We start from the raw sequence: 19,825 nt of genomic DNA, 5'->3' as shown, positions 1-19,825 counted from the left end.
ATAAATAAGCAAATGCAGTGAATTTAAATAAATAATCCAAAATACTTTTGATTGGAATAGTAATCAATAGATAATGATATTAATAAATAATAAAAAAGCATATTATATGTGGTACATCTTATTTAAAGACCCTGTTGTTGTTGGTTTAACTTAAAAAAGTAAAATACCTGGTTGCCTTAAAATTTTAAGTTGAGTGAAAAAAGAAGAAGAAAAAGAGTTAATACAATAAAGGAGATTGGTTTAAGAAATAGAAACTCAAAACATGTTTTCTGAATCTCATTAACTAAGTTAATTTGACAAAAGATAAAAAGGTGTGATGAAATCATAATTATTATTTTATTTTTTTACAGTGCAGATCCAGTGCAGCTTTTTGCCACATCTGCCAATAAAAGTGAAAATTCACTGTACATAAATATTTTATATCATTGATTAAAATGTATTTTGCGTGTTTTTTTAATATCAAAAGTATATTTTTGTCCTTTAAACAAAAAAAAAAAATCCTGCATACTGTGACAACCACACAAGTGCCTTTACAGCTTCATATACAAACTGGTCTCCATTGCTGCGTCCGAAATCGCATACTGAACTATATGTAATTTGAGACGTACAATGGTTAAACATTTTCTATATGTGATTGAATGAAATGCGGACTTACTACATCCGTCATATTATCACTCTCATGTGATCTTCAGTTGTGTTGCTTCACTGCCATTCACAAATCATCTCCCGTGGCCTCATGGGATAGTAAAGTGTTCACTGAATGCCATTGAAAGTACTGTTTGCATACTGTTTTATGAATATGAATTCGGACAAATTACTCGGCTCACATGTTTTTCGCATACTGTCTAGTATGGAAGTACGGTTGAAGTACTCAGATGCAGTCCATTTCTCAGTAGAACTGCTTACAGAACTGTGATTTTGTTTATCATTTTCCAGTTTTGGTGGCTTAATGCGAGTAATATGTATTATGTAGCAGTTCTCAATTATTTTATTTATTTATTTTTAAGTGTTTAAGTTTTAAGTTTGGACCCTGTCTGAAAGTCTTTCCAAATTGTCTGGGCCAGATTTTCATATTTCATGTTAAACACTTTCATGTTTAGTTATTTCTATTTGTTCTAGTGATAAAGTACGTTTACAAGGGGTTTAATTAATAACATTTTAATTTTTTCATAAATAAATTTTTCAAAAATCATTAAATAAAACCAAATCCATAAAATTATCCCATTATGGGAACAGGAACACCTAAAAGGTTCTATATATGAAGAGCCTTACAGAGCCATTTCAGGTTCTAGATAAAATATTTTCTTCTAAGAGTGTAGATACTTCATGAGTGTGAATGAATACAAACATGAACGTCAATACAGTCAAAATTTGAAGGATATCTGAAGGAAGTTTCTCCAACACGTACACCTTTATCAAAGCGACTTGTTTGTTCCCTCAGCAGGTAGCTTAGAAGGCATAACACTTCATTTAAAAATTATATGTGCTAAAAAATGCATATATTGTGTCAGTTGTCCATAAGAAACCTCTTTTTACAAAAAAAATAACTTAAAATACCAAAACAATCATTATGTCAATACACACAGAAATTTGTTCAGAAAGAAATTTGTTCTCACCGCCTTAATTGAGCAATATGTGAAAGTCTATTTACTCCCCTCTGAGGCAAGCGAATACACACACACACACTCACCGCACGAGTATAAATACACACCCATGCATAGGCTCAGGTGTTACGGTTTGGTGTTTTTGGCAGCTTTGCAGTGAGCAGGCACTGTTTCCAAGGTGATCTCCAGACTGTCAATCTCGGAGGATTTCCGCCCCCTCACGATCACCCGCACGGACTTCTTACACTCCATTGACTGGCTCTTTGGTTTTACTTGTGTAATCATTCTAGGTTCTTGTTCCGGCTCCAATTCAGGTTCGGTGCTGTCCTGCAGAGACAACTGCACAGTGTTAACTTTGACGGGACAGCGGCGTGGGTACTGTTTAAACTGCTCAAACGGGTCATTGCACCTCTCGCAAGGGCAGTGACATGGACCTACAGGCCCCCCTGTTGAATCTGAGATGGATTGGCCTCGTCGCCGCAGGGGCCGCAGACTGAGGGCCAGTGACGGGCGGGAAAAACACTGGCACAGGCAGTGGTGCACGCAAACCCCTCGCAGGGAGCGCATGTCCTTGCAGAGGAGGTGGCGGAAGTTGGGTTTGAGCAAGAGGTAGATGAGAGGGTTATACAGGGTGGAGGATTTGGCAAAAACCGCAGGGATGGCAAAGGCCATGGGCGGGATGTCCTCAAAACGGCCGAACGCCGCCCACATAGACACCAGTGCGTATGGACTCCATGCAGCAAAGAATCCTATACACACCGCCACACTCAGCTGAGGAAAGACAGAGAAAGACCCGGCATGAAGAACTTACATCATGCGATCATTTTACAGTATTGTAAAGTATTGCAAAGCCAAAAATCTTGATATTTAATTAAAATAATTATTTAGTAATTAATATGGTTTTGAGTGGAAAATGGTTAATTTGCCTAATTGTGTGATGTAGGTATGTAGCTGTCAAGAGTTTTTAAAAGTTTTTGTAAATGCTTGTTAGTAATTGTAAAAAAAAAAAAAAAAAGGATATTACCATCAAAAACCTGCTAAAACCGTAACCTGTGTAAAACAATAAAGACTGCACCTTCACTATGATTGCCTGGATGTTGCCCATGCGTGTCTGCACTGACACGTGCTGCTCCACCGCTCTGCGGGACTCTCGGACCGTGAGCAGTATGCGCGTGTAGGAGACAATGATGATGCCGCACGGCAGCAGGTAACAGGCGATGAAGAGCACAGTGGTGTAGGAGCGGGCAACTGAGTCGTCATTGGACCAGGACCAGTCGATACAGCAGGCCGTCCCGTAGGGTTCGGGACCATACTGCCCCCAGTGGGCGAGAGGAGAGCAAGCGAACACAAGAGCATAGGCCCACGCGCACGCTATTAACACACGGCCGTGCTCATAGCTGAACCTATTACCTACAGAGACACACATATACATTAGAATAGAATAGAATAGAACGAATACAATAATAGGGGGGGTTCAGTTACTATTTTTTTTAAGTGACTATGGCCCTGTCCCAAATGGCACACTTCATGTGAACTCGACAATGTGCGTGTCCATTAAGTCCACAAGACCATAGGGTGTTAACAAACGCCCCCTTTGCGGCCAATATGCACCCTTGATGAAAACGAGTTCACACTTAAAAGCGAGTTCACACTTAAGCCGCGTTTCCACCAAAATTACCCGAAACAATTTGTCCCAGTAACTTTTTTTCCCCCAGACCTGCTGTCTGCGTTTCCATCGTGATTTAAAGTACCGGGAAGATTAGGCAAATTAGTCTGGTGACGTAGGACTGCGCGCTACTTTACAGTTCCCGCTGGATTTCATCCTCTGAATTTAAGATTAATAAAGCCAGAACCTTGTCGTCGGTCCATCTGTCATACTTTTTAAACTCCATTGTTGATTCGAATAGCAAACAACTCTTACTGCACACACCAGTCAACCAATCGAAATGCTGTGCAAACTCAACCAATCAGCATTTTCAGCGCCCATGTCCCCCCCGAAAGTTCCTGAACTTTTAAAAAGTACTACCTCACCAGCAGGGACTTTCTGAGGTGGAAATTGTTACCCGGAACTTCATTTAGACCCTGGTCCCTGCACTCGAAACACACCGAGCACCACCCCAAAGTTCCTAGTTCCTGGGTAAAGTTCCTGCGATGGAAACGCGGCTATACATAATCAAATAGAGTAAAGAGTAGAGGACAGTGAGGAGTGGGGCCTATCTTTAGGGCCATCTTTATTGGGCAAAACATTGAATCGTCCATTCAAATGATTCATTAAAAACTGTGATTCATTGAGGAACAAAACAAGTAAGTGGTTGAATCACTCTCAACTGAAGTGTTCACAAAACGAACGAAAAACAAAAACAAAACGCCAGTACTGTATGTTGATTTGAGACAATAAACCCCCCAAAATTTGTGGACTTTTGGACACCACTGCATTTAAAAACTAGAATGTATAGGGTATGAATACCGTGAAGTGGATAGCAGACTTTGAGGCAGCAAACAGTGCTGAGTATAGTGAGAGTGGTCAGAGAGCAGATCCCGAACAAAACACCACAGAAGGCATAGATCACACATACTGTCTTTCCATAAAGCCACCTGCAAAAAACAGAAACAGCACTCATAAGAAACAGCAAAATAGAGATCAAGATCAAGGATAGATGTTTGATGTAACATTCAGAAGCTATTTCAATATAAAACAAATACAATTCAAAACAAAAGTGAAGATTGCAGTTTTAGAAGAAATGTAATATTTATATAATCTCAAAACCCTGTAACCTCAGCAGGTTGACATAAAAAGTAAGAAAACAGAATCAATGTCATTTACCAACTCCAGACCTATTAAAGGGATGCCCCACCGTTTTTTTCATATTAAAGTCGAAGTGCTCCAAGTGCTATTCCGCCATACATTATAGTTATCCTTTTTAACCCTCTTAGAAAAACGTAACGTTTTATTTTGTGTCACCTTACTTGGTTGTGTAACTACTCGTGTAACTGTATTTAAATAGGGAAAACGTGGAGGTGTTTGGTCGCTTCTAACTTCATCTTTGTTTGGTGCCTATGAATGAACTGGGCTGAGCTAAGCGCTATCAAAATGTCGCGGCGCGCCAGAGCGATTAAGTGCACGCACTGAGACGAGAGAGATATGCATCAACTCGTATTAGTTAAGGGAATGACATAGTTTAATATGAAAAACCTGTGGAGTATCCCTTTAAGCCCCTTTAACACATGGATGTGGCCTAGACCTCCTCAATGAAGGATTTTTTGCTTTTTTCTTGCCAAATCAGCATTTTTTTGCATTGCAAAATGTATAATAAAACCAATATTTTTGCCCTAAAATAAGACATGGCAAGTTTTTTGATATAGCAAAATTTATAGACAGAAGTAATTGAAATGGCTTTATGTATGGATAACCATGATAAGGAGTAATATAAATGTATAAAATCATTTAAGAATAAGGCATATTTAAAAAATAAAGACATTTTCAATTTAAAATGTATTGAAATGAATACAAATAAATGAAAATAACACATTGAAATATAAAATGTTAACAAAATAGAAAACTGAAATTAATTAATATTCTCATGAACTGCATTAACATAACAATTTGTATTTTGTGGGGTTAATGCAGTTCATGATAATACTTATATGGCGTTCCTGTTCTCAAATGAAAGGGCATAGCACTAGGATCAATGCAAAGGTCATGGGTTTGATTCCCAGGAAACACACACACAGGGAAAAATGTAAAAAGCTATGGACATTGAAAAAAATCTGCCAAAGGCATGAATGCAAAGGACATAGACTGAACAGGAAAAGTGATCATTTTGTAAATGCACACAACACAACACAACACAACACAACGTAATGTACCATCTTAACAAACAGGCAGTGTATTGTATCAGTATAATCCACATAACCAAGTGACCGATGAATTTATGCCAAAATATTGATATATATTTGATTGGACGCAAGTCCTCTGATGTCAACAAGTAAAGATAAGGGAAGCATTATTTTCTCCCACTTATTTATTGTGCTATGCACGGCGATTATATGACTAGTTGGCATTTTATCTGCTGTCTTACACACAGCCACCCAACAAATGTGCAATAAATAGTGCATAAAAGGACATTCTCCCCTTGTAATGGATTTAAGTTTATTTGCCTGATGTACAATCCACCACTGCCACAAACCGAGAAATACATAAATAATTTGTTGTGTACATCTCTGACTTGAGTTACATTCCAGCATGAAGTCAAACAAACTAGTAATTGCAATCGTCATTCTTAACCACAGTCTGGAGTTAAGGACAGTTTAACCTTGATGGCTGTGGACTGGATTTGTGTGTGAGAAGTGTTCTGGCTGTGACACAGAGCCGCTCTGTGCAAAAGGAGCCATTGGATTGGGTCTGTCTACTGCATTCTTTACATGGCTGCTTACATCACCATTATCTTTGAGTTTACCGGCCGTTTTCCTGTAACCTCTTTATGGAGCATTGAACTGTATGTATGTGTGTGCCTGTGCCTTTTTGGTTTGGTTTATATGAACCATTTTGCCTTGGTAACATGAAGTACAGTATGCGTGTATGTGACACAGAGAGATGACACCGGAAGAAAAGGAGGAGATAGCAAAGAAAAAAAAAGAAGAAAAAAATCTACCTTTAATTGTTTCTCATGCATACGTGAGGTATTTTCAACATTTACAGGGGATTAGTTTATATTTTATTGCAGTCCGAATACAAAATTGTCTCCCACCACCCATGTAAAAAAAAATCTGCCAAATTACATACTGTTTTTTGTTGTTGTTGTTGGTAATTTACTTGCTGTCCTAATCCCCATCTCTAAATTAGGAGTGGATCAATCCAAAATCCTTTTTCACCATATAAACAAAGTTACCACATTTTTAAAATGGCATCCATCATTTTTAAAAGATAAAATGCAACACAGAAACCCATTTAAACCAATACCGTGTCAATTGTCATGTTCTGGGTTCATAGGACCACAAACTCACACCTCCACCATGAATGTATCTTCATCAAGCATGATTCAGCATGAGTTTTATCACTGAGGAGCCATGTATATTTATTTTTATAGTTGTCCTCATGAGAAACAACTCTTGGTATAGGACTTAAGACCAAATACTAAGAACCCCCAATAAAAAATTAAGGGGTCTCCTGATGTTACCGTTACGCTGCAGCACAGCTTGCACCTTTTTCTATGTTTTTTTTTTTCCATTTATTATTTTTGAGCTTTTCCTTCTTTGTGGTACCTGTGAGCGAAGCTTGAGGTGACCGCGAGGGGATAGAGGCTGAGGGTCATGCCCAGGTCGCTGATGGCCAGGTTAATAATGAAGAACTCGGCTGGTTTTAACAGGTGCTTCTTCTTGTAGGACACATACAGCAGCATACTGTTTCCACATAGTGAACAAACACCTGCAGGACAAAAAAATGTGAGATGAATTTGTGGTATATGATGTGGCAGAAAATCTTACTGAAGCTTCTTCTTTTTTTCTTTTCTTTTTTTTTTATCAACCAACATATTGGACTTAATCCAGAATTTAAAAATTCTTGATAAAAGTAGAACAGTTGCAGAAAAGATATGTCAATTGAGGCATTAGTCCCCAAACCTGATGTTTTAGTGATGAGTTTCTTCAGGAGTTTTTAAAAAGGGCGTTTATGATTTATTATAAAATAACGGTAACGCTTTAGATTACTGCCCGGAAAGTACTGCGTAATTAAGACGAATTTACAGTGTAACTTTCTGTAATTATAGTGTACCTACCTAACTTGCATGCAAGTATAAGGGAACAATATGTAAAGTTTGGGGAATACAGGGGTAACAACCAGGTGAATTAAACATATATTTATACTGTAAGTATTATAACTAAGCGATACTTATTCTAATAAGTACCCCTTATTCTACTATCAAGGTTTCCGAGTCAGTGATATTGGATTGTGTGTATGTATTTTTATTGTACTTACCCTGTAACTACATGGAACAAGAGGGTAACAAGCACCACTACATGAAACAAGAGTATCTTTCACCAATATTTAAGCAAAAGTTGAAATCGTTTTAGTTTTCAGTGCACTTTTGTTAAAAAGATTACTGTATAAATGCATACATGTACCCTGTAATTTTTAAAAAGCCTAGTATTGGTACACCATTATTACAAATAGGTACGGAGTGTGCCTTGGTAACAAGAAGTGACAGCCAAGTACAGTATGCGTGTATGGGACACAGAGAGATGACACCGGAAGAAAAGGAGGAGATAGGAAATGCAAGAAAATGCAGACGGAAGGTATTTTCAACATTTACAAGGGATGAGTTTATATTTTATTGCAGTCCGAATCCAAAATTGTCTCCCACCACCCATGTAAAAAAAATCTGCCAAATTACATTAAATTATGTTTTTTTTGTTGTTGTTGTTGTTGACAACACCAAGGTCATGTAATTTACTTGCTGTCCTAATCCCCATCTCTAAATTAGGAGTAGATCAATCCAAAATCCTTTTTGACCATATAAACAAAGTAACCACATTTTTAAAATGGCACCCATCATTTTGAGAGATAAAATGCAACACAGAAACCCATTTAAACCAATACAGTGTCAATTGTCATGTTCTGGGTTCATAGGACCACAAACTCACACCTCCACCATGAATTTATCTTCATCAAGCATGATTCAGCAAGAGTTTTATCACTGAGGAGCCATGTATATTTATTTTTACAGTTGTCCTCATGAGAAACAACTCTTGGTATAGGACTAAGGTAATTATCTATTGAAATCGTTTTAGTTTTCAGTGCACTTTTGTTAAAAAGATTACTGTATAAATGCATATATGTACCCTGTCATTTTTAAAAAGCCTAGTATTGGTACACCATTATTACAAATAGGTACGGAGTGTATGTTCTTGCTAAATTGGTCCCAAACATGATTGTTGTATCATATTAGTAGGATGTACCCCTTAGTTCTATAATATTTACAGTATTTATTTTTTTCTTCTGGTTGTTACCCCTTTATTCCCCAAACTTTACATGTTGTTCCCTTATACTTACACAAGTACTTTATAGGTACACTATAATTACAGAAAGTTACGCTGTTAAATCGCTTTAATTACACAGTACTTTCCGGGCTGTAATCTAAAGCGGTACCAAAATAACATTATTTAAAAAGACTTTCACGCTTGTTCTGCTACATAAATTACACATACACTGTAAACTAAAAAGTTGCTGCCTTAAATTTTTTAAGTACAATCAACTTAAATGACATTTAACTGGTTTTTAAACATGAGTTGATCTTGTATAACTTATAAAAAAGTATAAAATTGCTTAACTTATTTTGACGAGTTAATGCAATGTAAAAACATGTTGTCATAACTTCTTAATCAAATAATTTTTACAATGTAGGCCTACTTCAAATGTGACGATAAGAAACTTTACAATAAGATCCCATTAGTTAGCTCATGCAAGCTAACATGAATAAAAATGAGCAATGAATTTGTTATAGTATTTTTTTTTTTTTAGGGTTTTACAGTTTTTATTAATAAAGGAAATGGTATTCAATCAGCGATCCAACTTGTGAAGTTGTGGCTCCCGCTGGCTCGTTTAGAGCCTTTAAGATGATGTCACTGTCTGAAATCAAAGAGATTATGTGTACATTAAAAGTCACATCATCTCCAAATTATGTGATTTTAACAAGACTTTTCACTGAAGTTAATTTTTTATACTTTTGGTATATGTATTTTATCAATTATTAACAAAGGTCTGACTCAGGGTTGTGTCCCATCAAGCTTGAGAAAAAAAGAAGAAAAAAAAACTGGTCTGGACCCTTCTGGGCTTCAAAATGTCCATCCTATTTCTAAACATCCTTTCATAGCAAAAATTCTAGAAAAGTTGTATTGTGACAGCTCTCTTCATTCTTAGCCGAGATAAATATCATGGATAAGTTTCAGTCGGGTTTTAAAACCGTCCATAGTACTGAGTTTGCCCTTATTAGGGTGTTACATTTTTTTTTTTTAGAAGCTACCATGGAAACTGTTGGCCTTGTCTTGCTAGACTTGAGTACAGCTTTTGACACGCTGGATCATGTAATTATGTTAGAGTGCCTTGAGCTGTGTGTCGGGGTAAATGAAGTGGCCTTATGTTGGTTTTCTTACATGAAGTGCAGAACATTCAAGATCGGGAACTGTCATTCTTCTTCTGCTCCTATAACTTACGGGGTACCTCAGAGCTTTATTCTAGGGCCGCTATCATATCACTGTTATAAAGATCATACGCAGTTGTATCTTACTTTTAAAGCAGGAAATAATGTTGAAAATACACTGCTGATTGCCTTGAGGATGTGAAATAATGGATGAATTCCAATTACTTAATGTTAAATGATAAAAAAGCAAAAATTGTAATTCACTGCAAAAAATAAATAAATAAATACTTCAGTAAAGTACAGGGGACAGTTCACATCCTGCATTAAAAGTCATGCCACTAATCTAGGGTGTAATTTTTGACTCAGACATCAAATTTGACTCAAATATATATAGTGGTAAATAAAATTCTTTAAATTAAGAAGGATTGCAAAACTGAAAAAGGTTTTATCAGGTAATGATCTTCAAAAAAGTTATACATGTTTTTATATCTTCACAACTGGATTATTGCAATGCTTTACATGCAGTGGTCTGTCAGTTGTCTCTGTCAAGGTTAAAACTTGTTCAAAATGCTGTGCCGAATATAGACGTTTAGAAATCACTGAAGATTCTGCAGACTACATGAACGATTTTGATTCTAGCAAGAAATTAGTATTGTAGTAATTCAATATTTGCTTAGTAATCACAAGAGCTCTCTCTCTATTTTGTTGTACATCATTAAAGCATTATGCTGCCTCAGAAGTCTGTCTGAAATCAGTTTTGTGAGGTAGCTTTGTGCGCAAACACTGTCTGCAAAGTCATTGACAACAAGTCAGCCGCAGTCCTGTGTTTTTGGATGAACATTTATAAAATTTATTAAAAAAAAATATGCTGGGGAATATATTGGTGTCACATGGTAGCCAGATAGTATAAACATTATATTTTTCCATTTTCCAAATGTTAATTTCTTTTTTGAGAAACGCACACCATGCTTCTATCTCAGGTGAAGGCAGATGAATGTAAAAATGCATGTAAAAACATTCCAAGGTAAATTCATTATAAATATTTTAATGGTAATTCATTCACTTATTGATTCAGGTAGAGGTGATATAGCAACAAAAGAGTTAACTACAGTTTTTGCATTTTTTAATTATGTTAAGGCATAAGTTAGACAATTTCTTTAAAGAAAATGGCAAATAAAAATGCGTTGCAATACCACACTTCATTGCAGCACATGTAAGAATAATAAGTAGGCCTAGTTATTTTTTTTCCCACCACTTTATGAGCAAATTTTATGAGAAATCTGTAATTCATTCTGTTGAGAGAATGAATCAAGCTGAGCGGGCAACAGTAAACAAGAGGACGGAGCTAAGTGAAAAGCCAATTATTAAATTCTTGGAAGGGCTGTTGTGTATGAAACTTTGTGGCCAGAAAAAAGCCATTAGAAATAGCTTGGTGCCGTATGTAATTTCCCCGAATTGCGCGCTAACAAGGACACTAAAACACTGCATTCTTTAGTGTCAGTCTCCAGCGCAGGGCAGAGAATTTGACCTGCACAGCTATAGCTGACCTCAGTTACACACGCAATGCAAGAGGGGATGTCTGCAGAAGCAAAGAACAAATAAGATGATGAACGAACAACAAGCACAAAAAAAGAAAGAAAAAAAGTACTTGCAGTACACAAGAGTATATACAAACAAGAGTTGGTTGTTGGTCTCCAGCAGCAGCTCCAGACAAACAAAGACACTCAAAACTGTTCTGTTACTATATTACAACAACAGCATATCTTGGTTCTGTGAAACTGCAAGACCAATGTTACTCACAGAAACAACTAAACCTCCGCGTCTGTTTTCAGGTCTTCCCGCTTAGGTCTATCCAGCATTGGAAAGCTTTTCTAATATTAATGTGGGTCCTAAAGCTCTTGCCTGATTATAACCCTTAATTTTCCAGTGATATTCCTCTCAGCTTTTCTCTTTTGTAATGTCTCTCGGCCATCTCTCTTTCTACAGTCTTTCTTCAAAACTCCCTCTTGCTCTCTCTCCTCCCCCACAATGAGTGGACACACCCCCTGTTGCTGATTGGCTACATGTTTGTTGTGCTGCTTGGTCTGACAACTTTTAAAAAAAAAATCGCTTACTGCACCTTTAATGTTGGTTGATATAAGATTATACTTTTTTGTGTCAAATTTATAAACATTTGGATTGATTTTAGATTACTAAACATATGTTCCAACCATTTACATTATTATAGATTTTATTTAAGGCTTTACGGCTTAACAACAATGATTTGAAGGGATATTCCTTGCCTGTCAGATTTCCGCATTATTAAATCAGCTTTAATCAGATTGGAGAACACAATGCCTCAGCTGGTTAGATTACTTCATAAAATGGAACTTGGAAAAAAAAGAAATTCTATCATAAAATACATTTTCGGTCTATTAAACATTTTGACAGATATGATCAGCAAACCACCTTTAGATCATGAACCATACTGTCAGAAAATCTCATCAAATGTACGCTGATATTGGCTAGCTTCAAATGTGCTCTGAGCTCTTCTGTAAAGGAACAGCAAGCACACAACCGAGTTATTTCATCAATAAAATACACCATGGTAATATTCCCATTACAGGTATCATGTAAATTAACCTGACAGGGTTGTCTTTTATCACCCTGTAAAGTTGTATGATGACAGACTGACTGTACATTATCCCTCTTGGTACAGCTTCTTATCAAATAAATAAATAAGTGGAAATGAAATATGGATTTTAGAATGATTTTGTTACTTGTAAAGTATATAAAAGCTTCCACTAACAGACCTTTTCACATTACTCCACAACTTTCCAAAAGAGCAAGAAAATGCTGAGAGATGGATGGTGGACTTTAGAGAAAAGATTTACAATCAGAATTATAATCAAATTATCAGTCAAAACTACAGAAATTGTTCTAAAACCCTAACACATGATTGTTAGCTATATTATTAGCAACGAGTTTTGGCAAGTGTCCAGATAAACTTGCGCTGTGTGATTGACAGCTTGGGCAATTGGAAAGGGATTGTTCTTTGATCGCTTTCTTCTGTATATATTTTAATAACAGTTTAAATAAGATTATTTTCATCCTACTAAGAGAAACGATGTGAAGTTGATCTTTTAGTCTTTTGTATGTTTGGACCATACAAAACTTTAGGAAGTTGTGTTGGCACATTTCCAGAGAAAATAAAAAAGCAGAGAAAGGGCAGGTAACCTTTCCCCGTATGATTCCAGATTCGCCCATCTGAGCTTTCATTTTCTCTAAGGCGGAGCAGGTTACCCAGGGCTTGGTTGAACTTGCACCCATCACAATCTCTAGCCACTGGGGGACCATAGGTAGCCTTGCTCAGCCCTCCTACGTACTTCCGCTCATTTTCATTTTCCTTCAGAACTACGTCTGGGATTGTGGTATATTCTTGGGTTTTCTCCAGTCAATTTTTTATCGGTCCAATCAGCGAACAGAGGGAGTGGCTGAGAACGATGACGTTGAGGTTGTGCGCTAGTTTGAGTCATCATACGTCACGACCAAACGTTAGCGATTGGTTATGGTAGATCCAGAGTGACTCTGTTAAAACTATTGGATCTGCCCCCGCCTTCGAGGAAGTTAACGCTTGTCAATGGAGAGAGGCCAGACTCTCTGTACAAATGAAATGTATGAGAGTCTGGTAGAACCAGGCTAGACCATATAGGCAGGCTAGGGGAAGTCATATTAATGTTTAAAAAAACCCTCATAAAGTGGAATTTTCATGCCATGGGACCTTTAAGGACTATCTTTTCTTTCTTACTGATTGATGTTTCCTTTGCCTCTTTGTATTTTTTCCTTCCATCTTCCTTTTATGTTCTTTTGTATGTTTCAAATGCAGTCCTTTTTCTTCTTTGCAATCAACAATAAAAGACTCAGATACTCTATACAATGTAGAAAACAATATAGGAGAAGTGATACGAGAAACATTAAACACCAAAGGGATGTTGCCAAGGGCAAATGTAAAATATACAGTTCAACAGTCACTATTCAAGTATTTGATGGTTCAATAGTCAGAATCAAGTACAGATGCAACGAGGGAACAAAAGAGAGCGAGAAGCAAGAGACACCGAAGAAAGGAGAAGGTCAATGCTTTGTATGTCGAATTGCAAAAGCCAATTAGCATTTGGCACTCAAGTATTCTGGCATTCAATCCACCTCCATTGTTTCTGTCCCGAACGCATCAGTAATTATGATGCTAAAAGTGAACACTTTCATCAACCACATGTCTAATTATTTTAATCACGCTGCAATGAACTATGCAAGGAACTGACAAAAAAAAGTAAACAAATAAATAAATCAGTTAGACCAAGAAGGAGGATCGTAAGTTGTTCTGTAGTGCTGAAGCTTTTTCTTTTTCCACTTGTGTACTTGTGTTCAAGCTTTATGTGCAGGCATAGGTGTTACCTTCAATCCAACCATTCATCAAACAGAAAGGATGTTTGCAGAGATCTTTGTTCGAAGAAGAATAGATGACAGAGTTGAGTTTAAATCACATGACTACACACACACACAGCCTACAGAAAGTCATGCACAAGCAAGGGTGAATATGTTGAAAAATCAGCAGTAGAAAAACAGTAGAATAACAGGCTTTAATTCATTTTATAAATGACGTAATTCGCAAAGCACACTAAAGGCCAAGATAATTTAGCAATTGTAGAATGGAAAACCACACTATATGTATTTTAAAATACATATATGCATTGCATGTCTGTGTATGTGTGCTTTTTATCTGTTATGATTTGCCTTACCGCAAATTGCACGGCGTTCAAATTGCGATCAGATTGCGCAAACAGCAATCACAATTTCATTTTAGCGTTCTGATAATCACAAACCTAATCCGTATCACTTACTATCACCTGCATGTACAATCATATACCATACACCTTTTCCATTCACTTATGTTAATTTAAGAGCATAGGATGCCAGAACACAGCCTTGCAATTGCAAGTGCAGTCCACACATTCTCTCAGTGGCAGATGGAAAACCTGTAATTCGGTTATGGTTCATAGAACAAATTTGATGAAAAAATAAACGAATTCTCGCTCTTACCAAAAAGGGAGTAAACCACGCCCACTGTGATGTCAGCAACCACTGGGATGTTAGACTGGAAGCTGCTGTTGTCCAGTCCTCGCATCTGTAAAACAGAGAGAGAGAGAGAGAGAGAGAGAGAGAGAGAGAGAGAGAGAGAGAGAGGAGAGAGAGAGAGGAGAGAGAGAGAGAGAGAGAGAGAGAGAGAGAGAGAGAGAGAGAGAGAGAGAGAGAGAGAGAGAGAGAGAGAGAGAGAGAGAGAGAGAGAGAGAGAGAGAGAGAGAGAGAGAGAGAGAGAGAGAGAGAGAGAGAGAGAGAGGACACATGTCAATTACAGAAGAATGCTACGGGTTTATAATGTATTGCCTCATTCTTTGAATACATTATTTTGATGTATCTGGAAATCATACGTGTCCCCATAACTCACTACTGATATAATTTATAGGATATTGAACTTAGTCTCATTAATGGATGTGACCATTTTTTTTTTTTTTTTTTTTTTTTTTATGCCTTCTGGATTTCAAATAAAATAGCCTACATATGCCACTGCATTTCTGTTTAGCTAAATTAGTACAGCATAGGCTTCATGTAGTGCATGCATTGGATCATGGGTTTGATTCCCAAGGAATGCATGAAAAAATATGTAGCTAAAGCATCTGCCAAATGCATATGCAAATGCAATTAAAGTCGTTACACAGTTCTCAGTTAATCCTGACATCAACCTTGTCATGTTCATGAGACAAGTACGGTATTGTTCGAAGATTTCTAAATAAATGAGTCAAAAGCTCTGAGTCAGATGATCTGGCTCTCAAAACCAGTCTGAATAAAACAAAAGCATGACAAATTGTTCATTTTAACGCCAGCTGTTCCTTTAACCTGTGGTGATTGTCTATATGTAAAAATATGCTGACAGTTCTCTAAGTTATTCTTCTACTTCATAGCCTCCTTATCTTGAACAATCATGGGCATGCTTGCTCAATCCTCCCTATTAATCTTCTTTTTAGTAAATCTGGAGCACATAAATCGTTTCTCTGAATTTTGTTTTATTAAACGTGATGTGCATGTGCTCTAGACCCTTTTAGAAGCACGCTTTGCTGAGAGTAACAGTTGTGCATGATTAATATTAAAAACTGTGTCTATAACCTTTAACTTTCATTAGGCTAATTGCCAGGCTCTTTAAATCACATCTGTATAAATATTCCCTCTTTTTCCTCCCTTCTTCCTTACCTACTTCCCTCAAACGCACACATGCAGCATACTGATCAGTTGTGGAGCGAAAGGCTGAGTCTGCACACACAAACCTCTCCGGAGATTGAAAATCCCAGACCTACACTTCCTCCTTCTACGCAAATTCAAGGGTCTTAAAAAAAAGTCTGATCAGCTAGCAGTCAAGTCAGTCTTAAATTCAAATAAGACTAATCAACCTTTTTATGTAAATATCTATTTCAACCATTAAAAACTGCATAGGGTTCAGGCTCATCCTTTACATGCAATTTACAAGCAATCACAGCATTACTGCATGGCACAAGCTGATTGGTCTCTGCTGATCCTGCAGCCAATGAGAGTGCTTGCTCAAAATTGAAATAGTCCGGATCAGTGTTTGCTGCAAGCCAGTCCCAGCACGCTATCAGAGTTCCTCTGAGACCCTCCACCTCCACCTGCCTAGATCTGTTGCAGGATTTATGCATGTCTATTTATGCAGCAGTAGCATATATTTCATGCTCACATACGTGTTTCTGTGTATTTATTAGCTGTAGCAAGTCCAAACTTGCTCTGCAGTAATATTCAAATATGCCATATTCAATAACATGCCAAAACTATTCCGAGAGTTGTCATGATTGAACTGACTTTAAAAAGTAATTACCAGTCTTTAAAAAAAAAAAAAGATGACTAACTTGCAAGACTATAGTCTAAGGATAAGAAGTTTATACTTTAAAATAAAATGACTGGAAGAATGTTTGCTCAAAAGAATAAATGAGTGCCACCTTTGCCTGTATAAATTACAGATATCATCAACATCTTTTGAAAACTTGCTTCTATTCTCGCTTCATTTCATCTTTGGCGAGTCTCATCACTGCGCTCGAAGTGTTCTTATTAATGCCAAATATTCGCACAGTCGAAGGCTGGTTGGGCTTTACATTCCCCAAACCCCTATGCCAAACGTAATAACCAAGTGAAAGAATTACCAAAACTAGATTCTGCTCCGAAATGACTTTCACTCCACACCTTTACAACAAGATTTTAAAAACACTGCAGCCTGGAGTGTTTAGTCCCAGTGATATATTTCTTATTAAAAACAGCTTCAGAACCACCAAGTGGGCGTGAGTTTGTGAACGCCATTTTATACTGTATAGCCTGCTGGGCAAAGAGCAATATTAATGACAACAGGACACAAAGACAGGCGGAACTGTGTACGCAAGCCTTAGTTTGCCAAGCTCTCAACTTATTAGGCATTAAAAACTCAGAAATAAGCATAATTAATGATGAACGCTCACAGCTCAAATTGTAAAACTCTATGAGGCTACACACTCATCCCAACTCACACACAGACAGTGATAAATCAGAGAATGTCTTTAATTCATCGAAATGAGGATCAGTCAGCCAAACAGTCATCCATTGATCACACACACACAACACATGAATATAGGTATGAATGCAGTGCCGTTCACAAGAGAAAGGTCTGAGGTCTCAGTCTGTGATTTAATAAAAGGAGGGACCACGGGGCTGTCTCCATCAGATTGTTCTGGCGTGGGCAAAGTCTTCATGTCTCCAGATATGCATTCATAACTCAATCTATATGTATTCTAACCCACTCTCAGGGCATGCATTTATATCAGTCAGCCGCAATGATTCAAAATCCATCTGAATTTGAGGTCGATTCCAAGGAGAAAGTGTGGTTTTGTCATTTGTGTTTGCACTGTTGTCACGAATAGACTGAGAAAACATCTTCCTGAATTTACCACGGAATGATGAACAGTTCTGAAGATATTCTCAAAGCTCATTAATGAGGAAAAACAAGTGGTAAATATAAGAAACAAGTCTTGTGAAAGTCATATGATAAGTATGACTTAACCACAGTAGATATTGAGAGAGAGAAAATATTTAGATAAGTGGTCAGCTGGCCTTTCCCACTGGATGAGACTATGATGTCGGGACTTCAGACCCTCTGGGGTCCCGTAAAATTGTTTTGTACATTTTGAATGCATCAGTTCTGGTGCACTTTGAGGACACATTTAAGAGAACTGGTAACACTTTACAATAAGGTTCATTAACATTAGTTAACTACCTTAGTTAACATGAACTAAGAATGAACAATACTTCTTCAGCATTTATTAATCGTAGTTAATATTAATTTCAACATTTACTAATACGTTATTACAATCAAAGGTTGTATTTTTTACATTAGTTAATGGACTGTGAACTAACATGAACAAACAATGAACAGCTGTATTTTTATTAACTATTAACAAAGATGAATAAATACTGTAACAAATGTATTGCTCATTGTTGGTTCATGTTAATTAATACATTAACTAATGTAAAAGGGGTGGTAAAATGCTAAATGTAATATAAACGATTATGTAAAATAAATCTCTGATGTCCCCAGAGTGTTTGTGTGAAGTTTTAGCACAAAATACCCCACAGATATTTTTATATAGCATGTTAAAGTTGTCACTTTTTGAGGGTTTGCAAAAACGCACGCTTTTGTGCCTGGCCCTTTAAATGCAAATGAGCTGCTGCAGAGGGCGGGGTTTCAAGAGCTCGTGTGTTAGCAGCTGCGATTACCTCACACAGACACACTAAAATGACAGAAACTGTTCTGTCTTTAATGTTAAAACGGAGTCAGACAAAGATGGAGAGACTCAAGAAGTGACAACGTGTAGAATGCAACAGGACGTCTCTGAAAGGTTAGTTGATGAATTTATGTTTCTGATGTGGAGTTAACTCTTCAACTATATTCTGTCATGGTAATCTATAAATCGCTCGTATAGGAACTGTTGTGAGATGCACACAGAGTGACTTTCTATTGCATGTGAAAAGATGGATGCTAAAGTTTGAGCTGACTCACACATACAACTTTCCCTCTTCTCTCTGATGTCACTAACCCGGGAGGAATGTCGTGTAGTCCATACCAGCCGTTTGTTGTAGTCCTTTTCTTTAAAAGCAAATATCTTCCTTTGCTTTGAACTTTGAGCGTTGTAACTTTGCAGATGTTGTTTGTGCTCAAACAGCAACATTTCACACTAACTAAAGTTAGAAAAGTGAAATCATCAACCACCCCTTTAACTAATGAACCTCATTACGTGTTACCAGAGAGCCTTTTCAGTGATCAAATTGAACAGTAAAAGAAAAATGTCTTTGCATTCACTTTTGCCTGAGCTTTTTAGTTGAGACAGTCTCAGTCCACATCACATTCACACTGGTTTTATAATTTGACTGAAAAGTCATCATTGAAATATTTATGTAAACACAGAAAATAACTGTTTAAAGTAATTATTAAATTAAATTAAATATTTAACAATTAACTTATCGACTATAAATGTATGTAAACAATTTACAGGCTCCATAATGCATTAAAGGTCACGTTTTTCGTGTGTTTTTGAAGCTTTGATTGTGTTTACAGTGTGCAATATAACATGTATTCATGTTTCGCGTGTAAAAAAAAAAAATGTATTTTTCACTAAATGTACTTATCTGTATACCGCTGTTTTCACTTTCCTAAAAACGGGCTGATTACTTCCTTGTTCTATGAAGTCCATCCTTCAGACATACGTAATGAGTTCTGATTGTGCCAGCGAACGGCTGGCACAAGGCATAAGGAACCCTGTGTTGTGATTCGACAGCAGCTTAGCGCACCTTGCCCGGAAAGGTCACACCTCTTACCATAGTGGAGATGCATGTGCTCAGTGTTATTGTAAGGTGATTTGACTCCGGGATGAAAATAACAGCATCTCGACGACATGGCGACAAACACACTCTACAAACGCAACTCTTCCTCTTCTCTGTAGGAGCGCAAGACCACGCGCCCTT

The 19,825-nt window shown here is 37.1% G+C and overlaps 1 protein-coding gene across 1 annotated transcript; it reads right to left on the bottom strand.

Moving 5' to 3' along the window:
* Nucleotides 1-1,730: 1,730 nt before the first annotated feature.
* On the bottom strand, nt 1,731-14,900 carry opn7a (opsin 7, group member a; the record flags this gene model as incomplete). The annotated part of the gene is made up of 5 exons (XM_079583414.1): nt 1,731-2,375; nt 2,680-3,014; nt 4,072-4,199; nt 6,867-7,029; nt 14,816-14,900. 5 exons carry the CDS (start codon nt 14,898-14,900, stop codon nt 1,731-1,733), a joined length of 1,356 nt encoding a protein of 451 aa, XP_079439540.1.
* Nucleotides 14,901-19,825: the final 4,925 nt, after the last annotated feature.

The sequence above is a fragment of the Phoxinus phoxinus genome (assembly GCF_949152265.1).
Source record: "Phoxinus phoxinus genome assembly, chromosome: 16".
NCBI classification, from domain to species: domain Eukaryota; kingdom Metazoa; phylum Chordata; class Actinopteri; order Cypriniformes; family Leuciscidae; genus Phoxinus; species Phoxinus phoxinus.
Note: the sequence above shows the minus strand (reverse complement) of the source record. Positions and strands in the feature narration are given on the sequence as shown.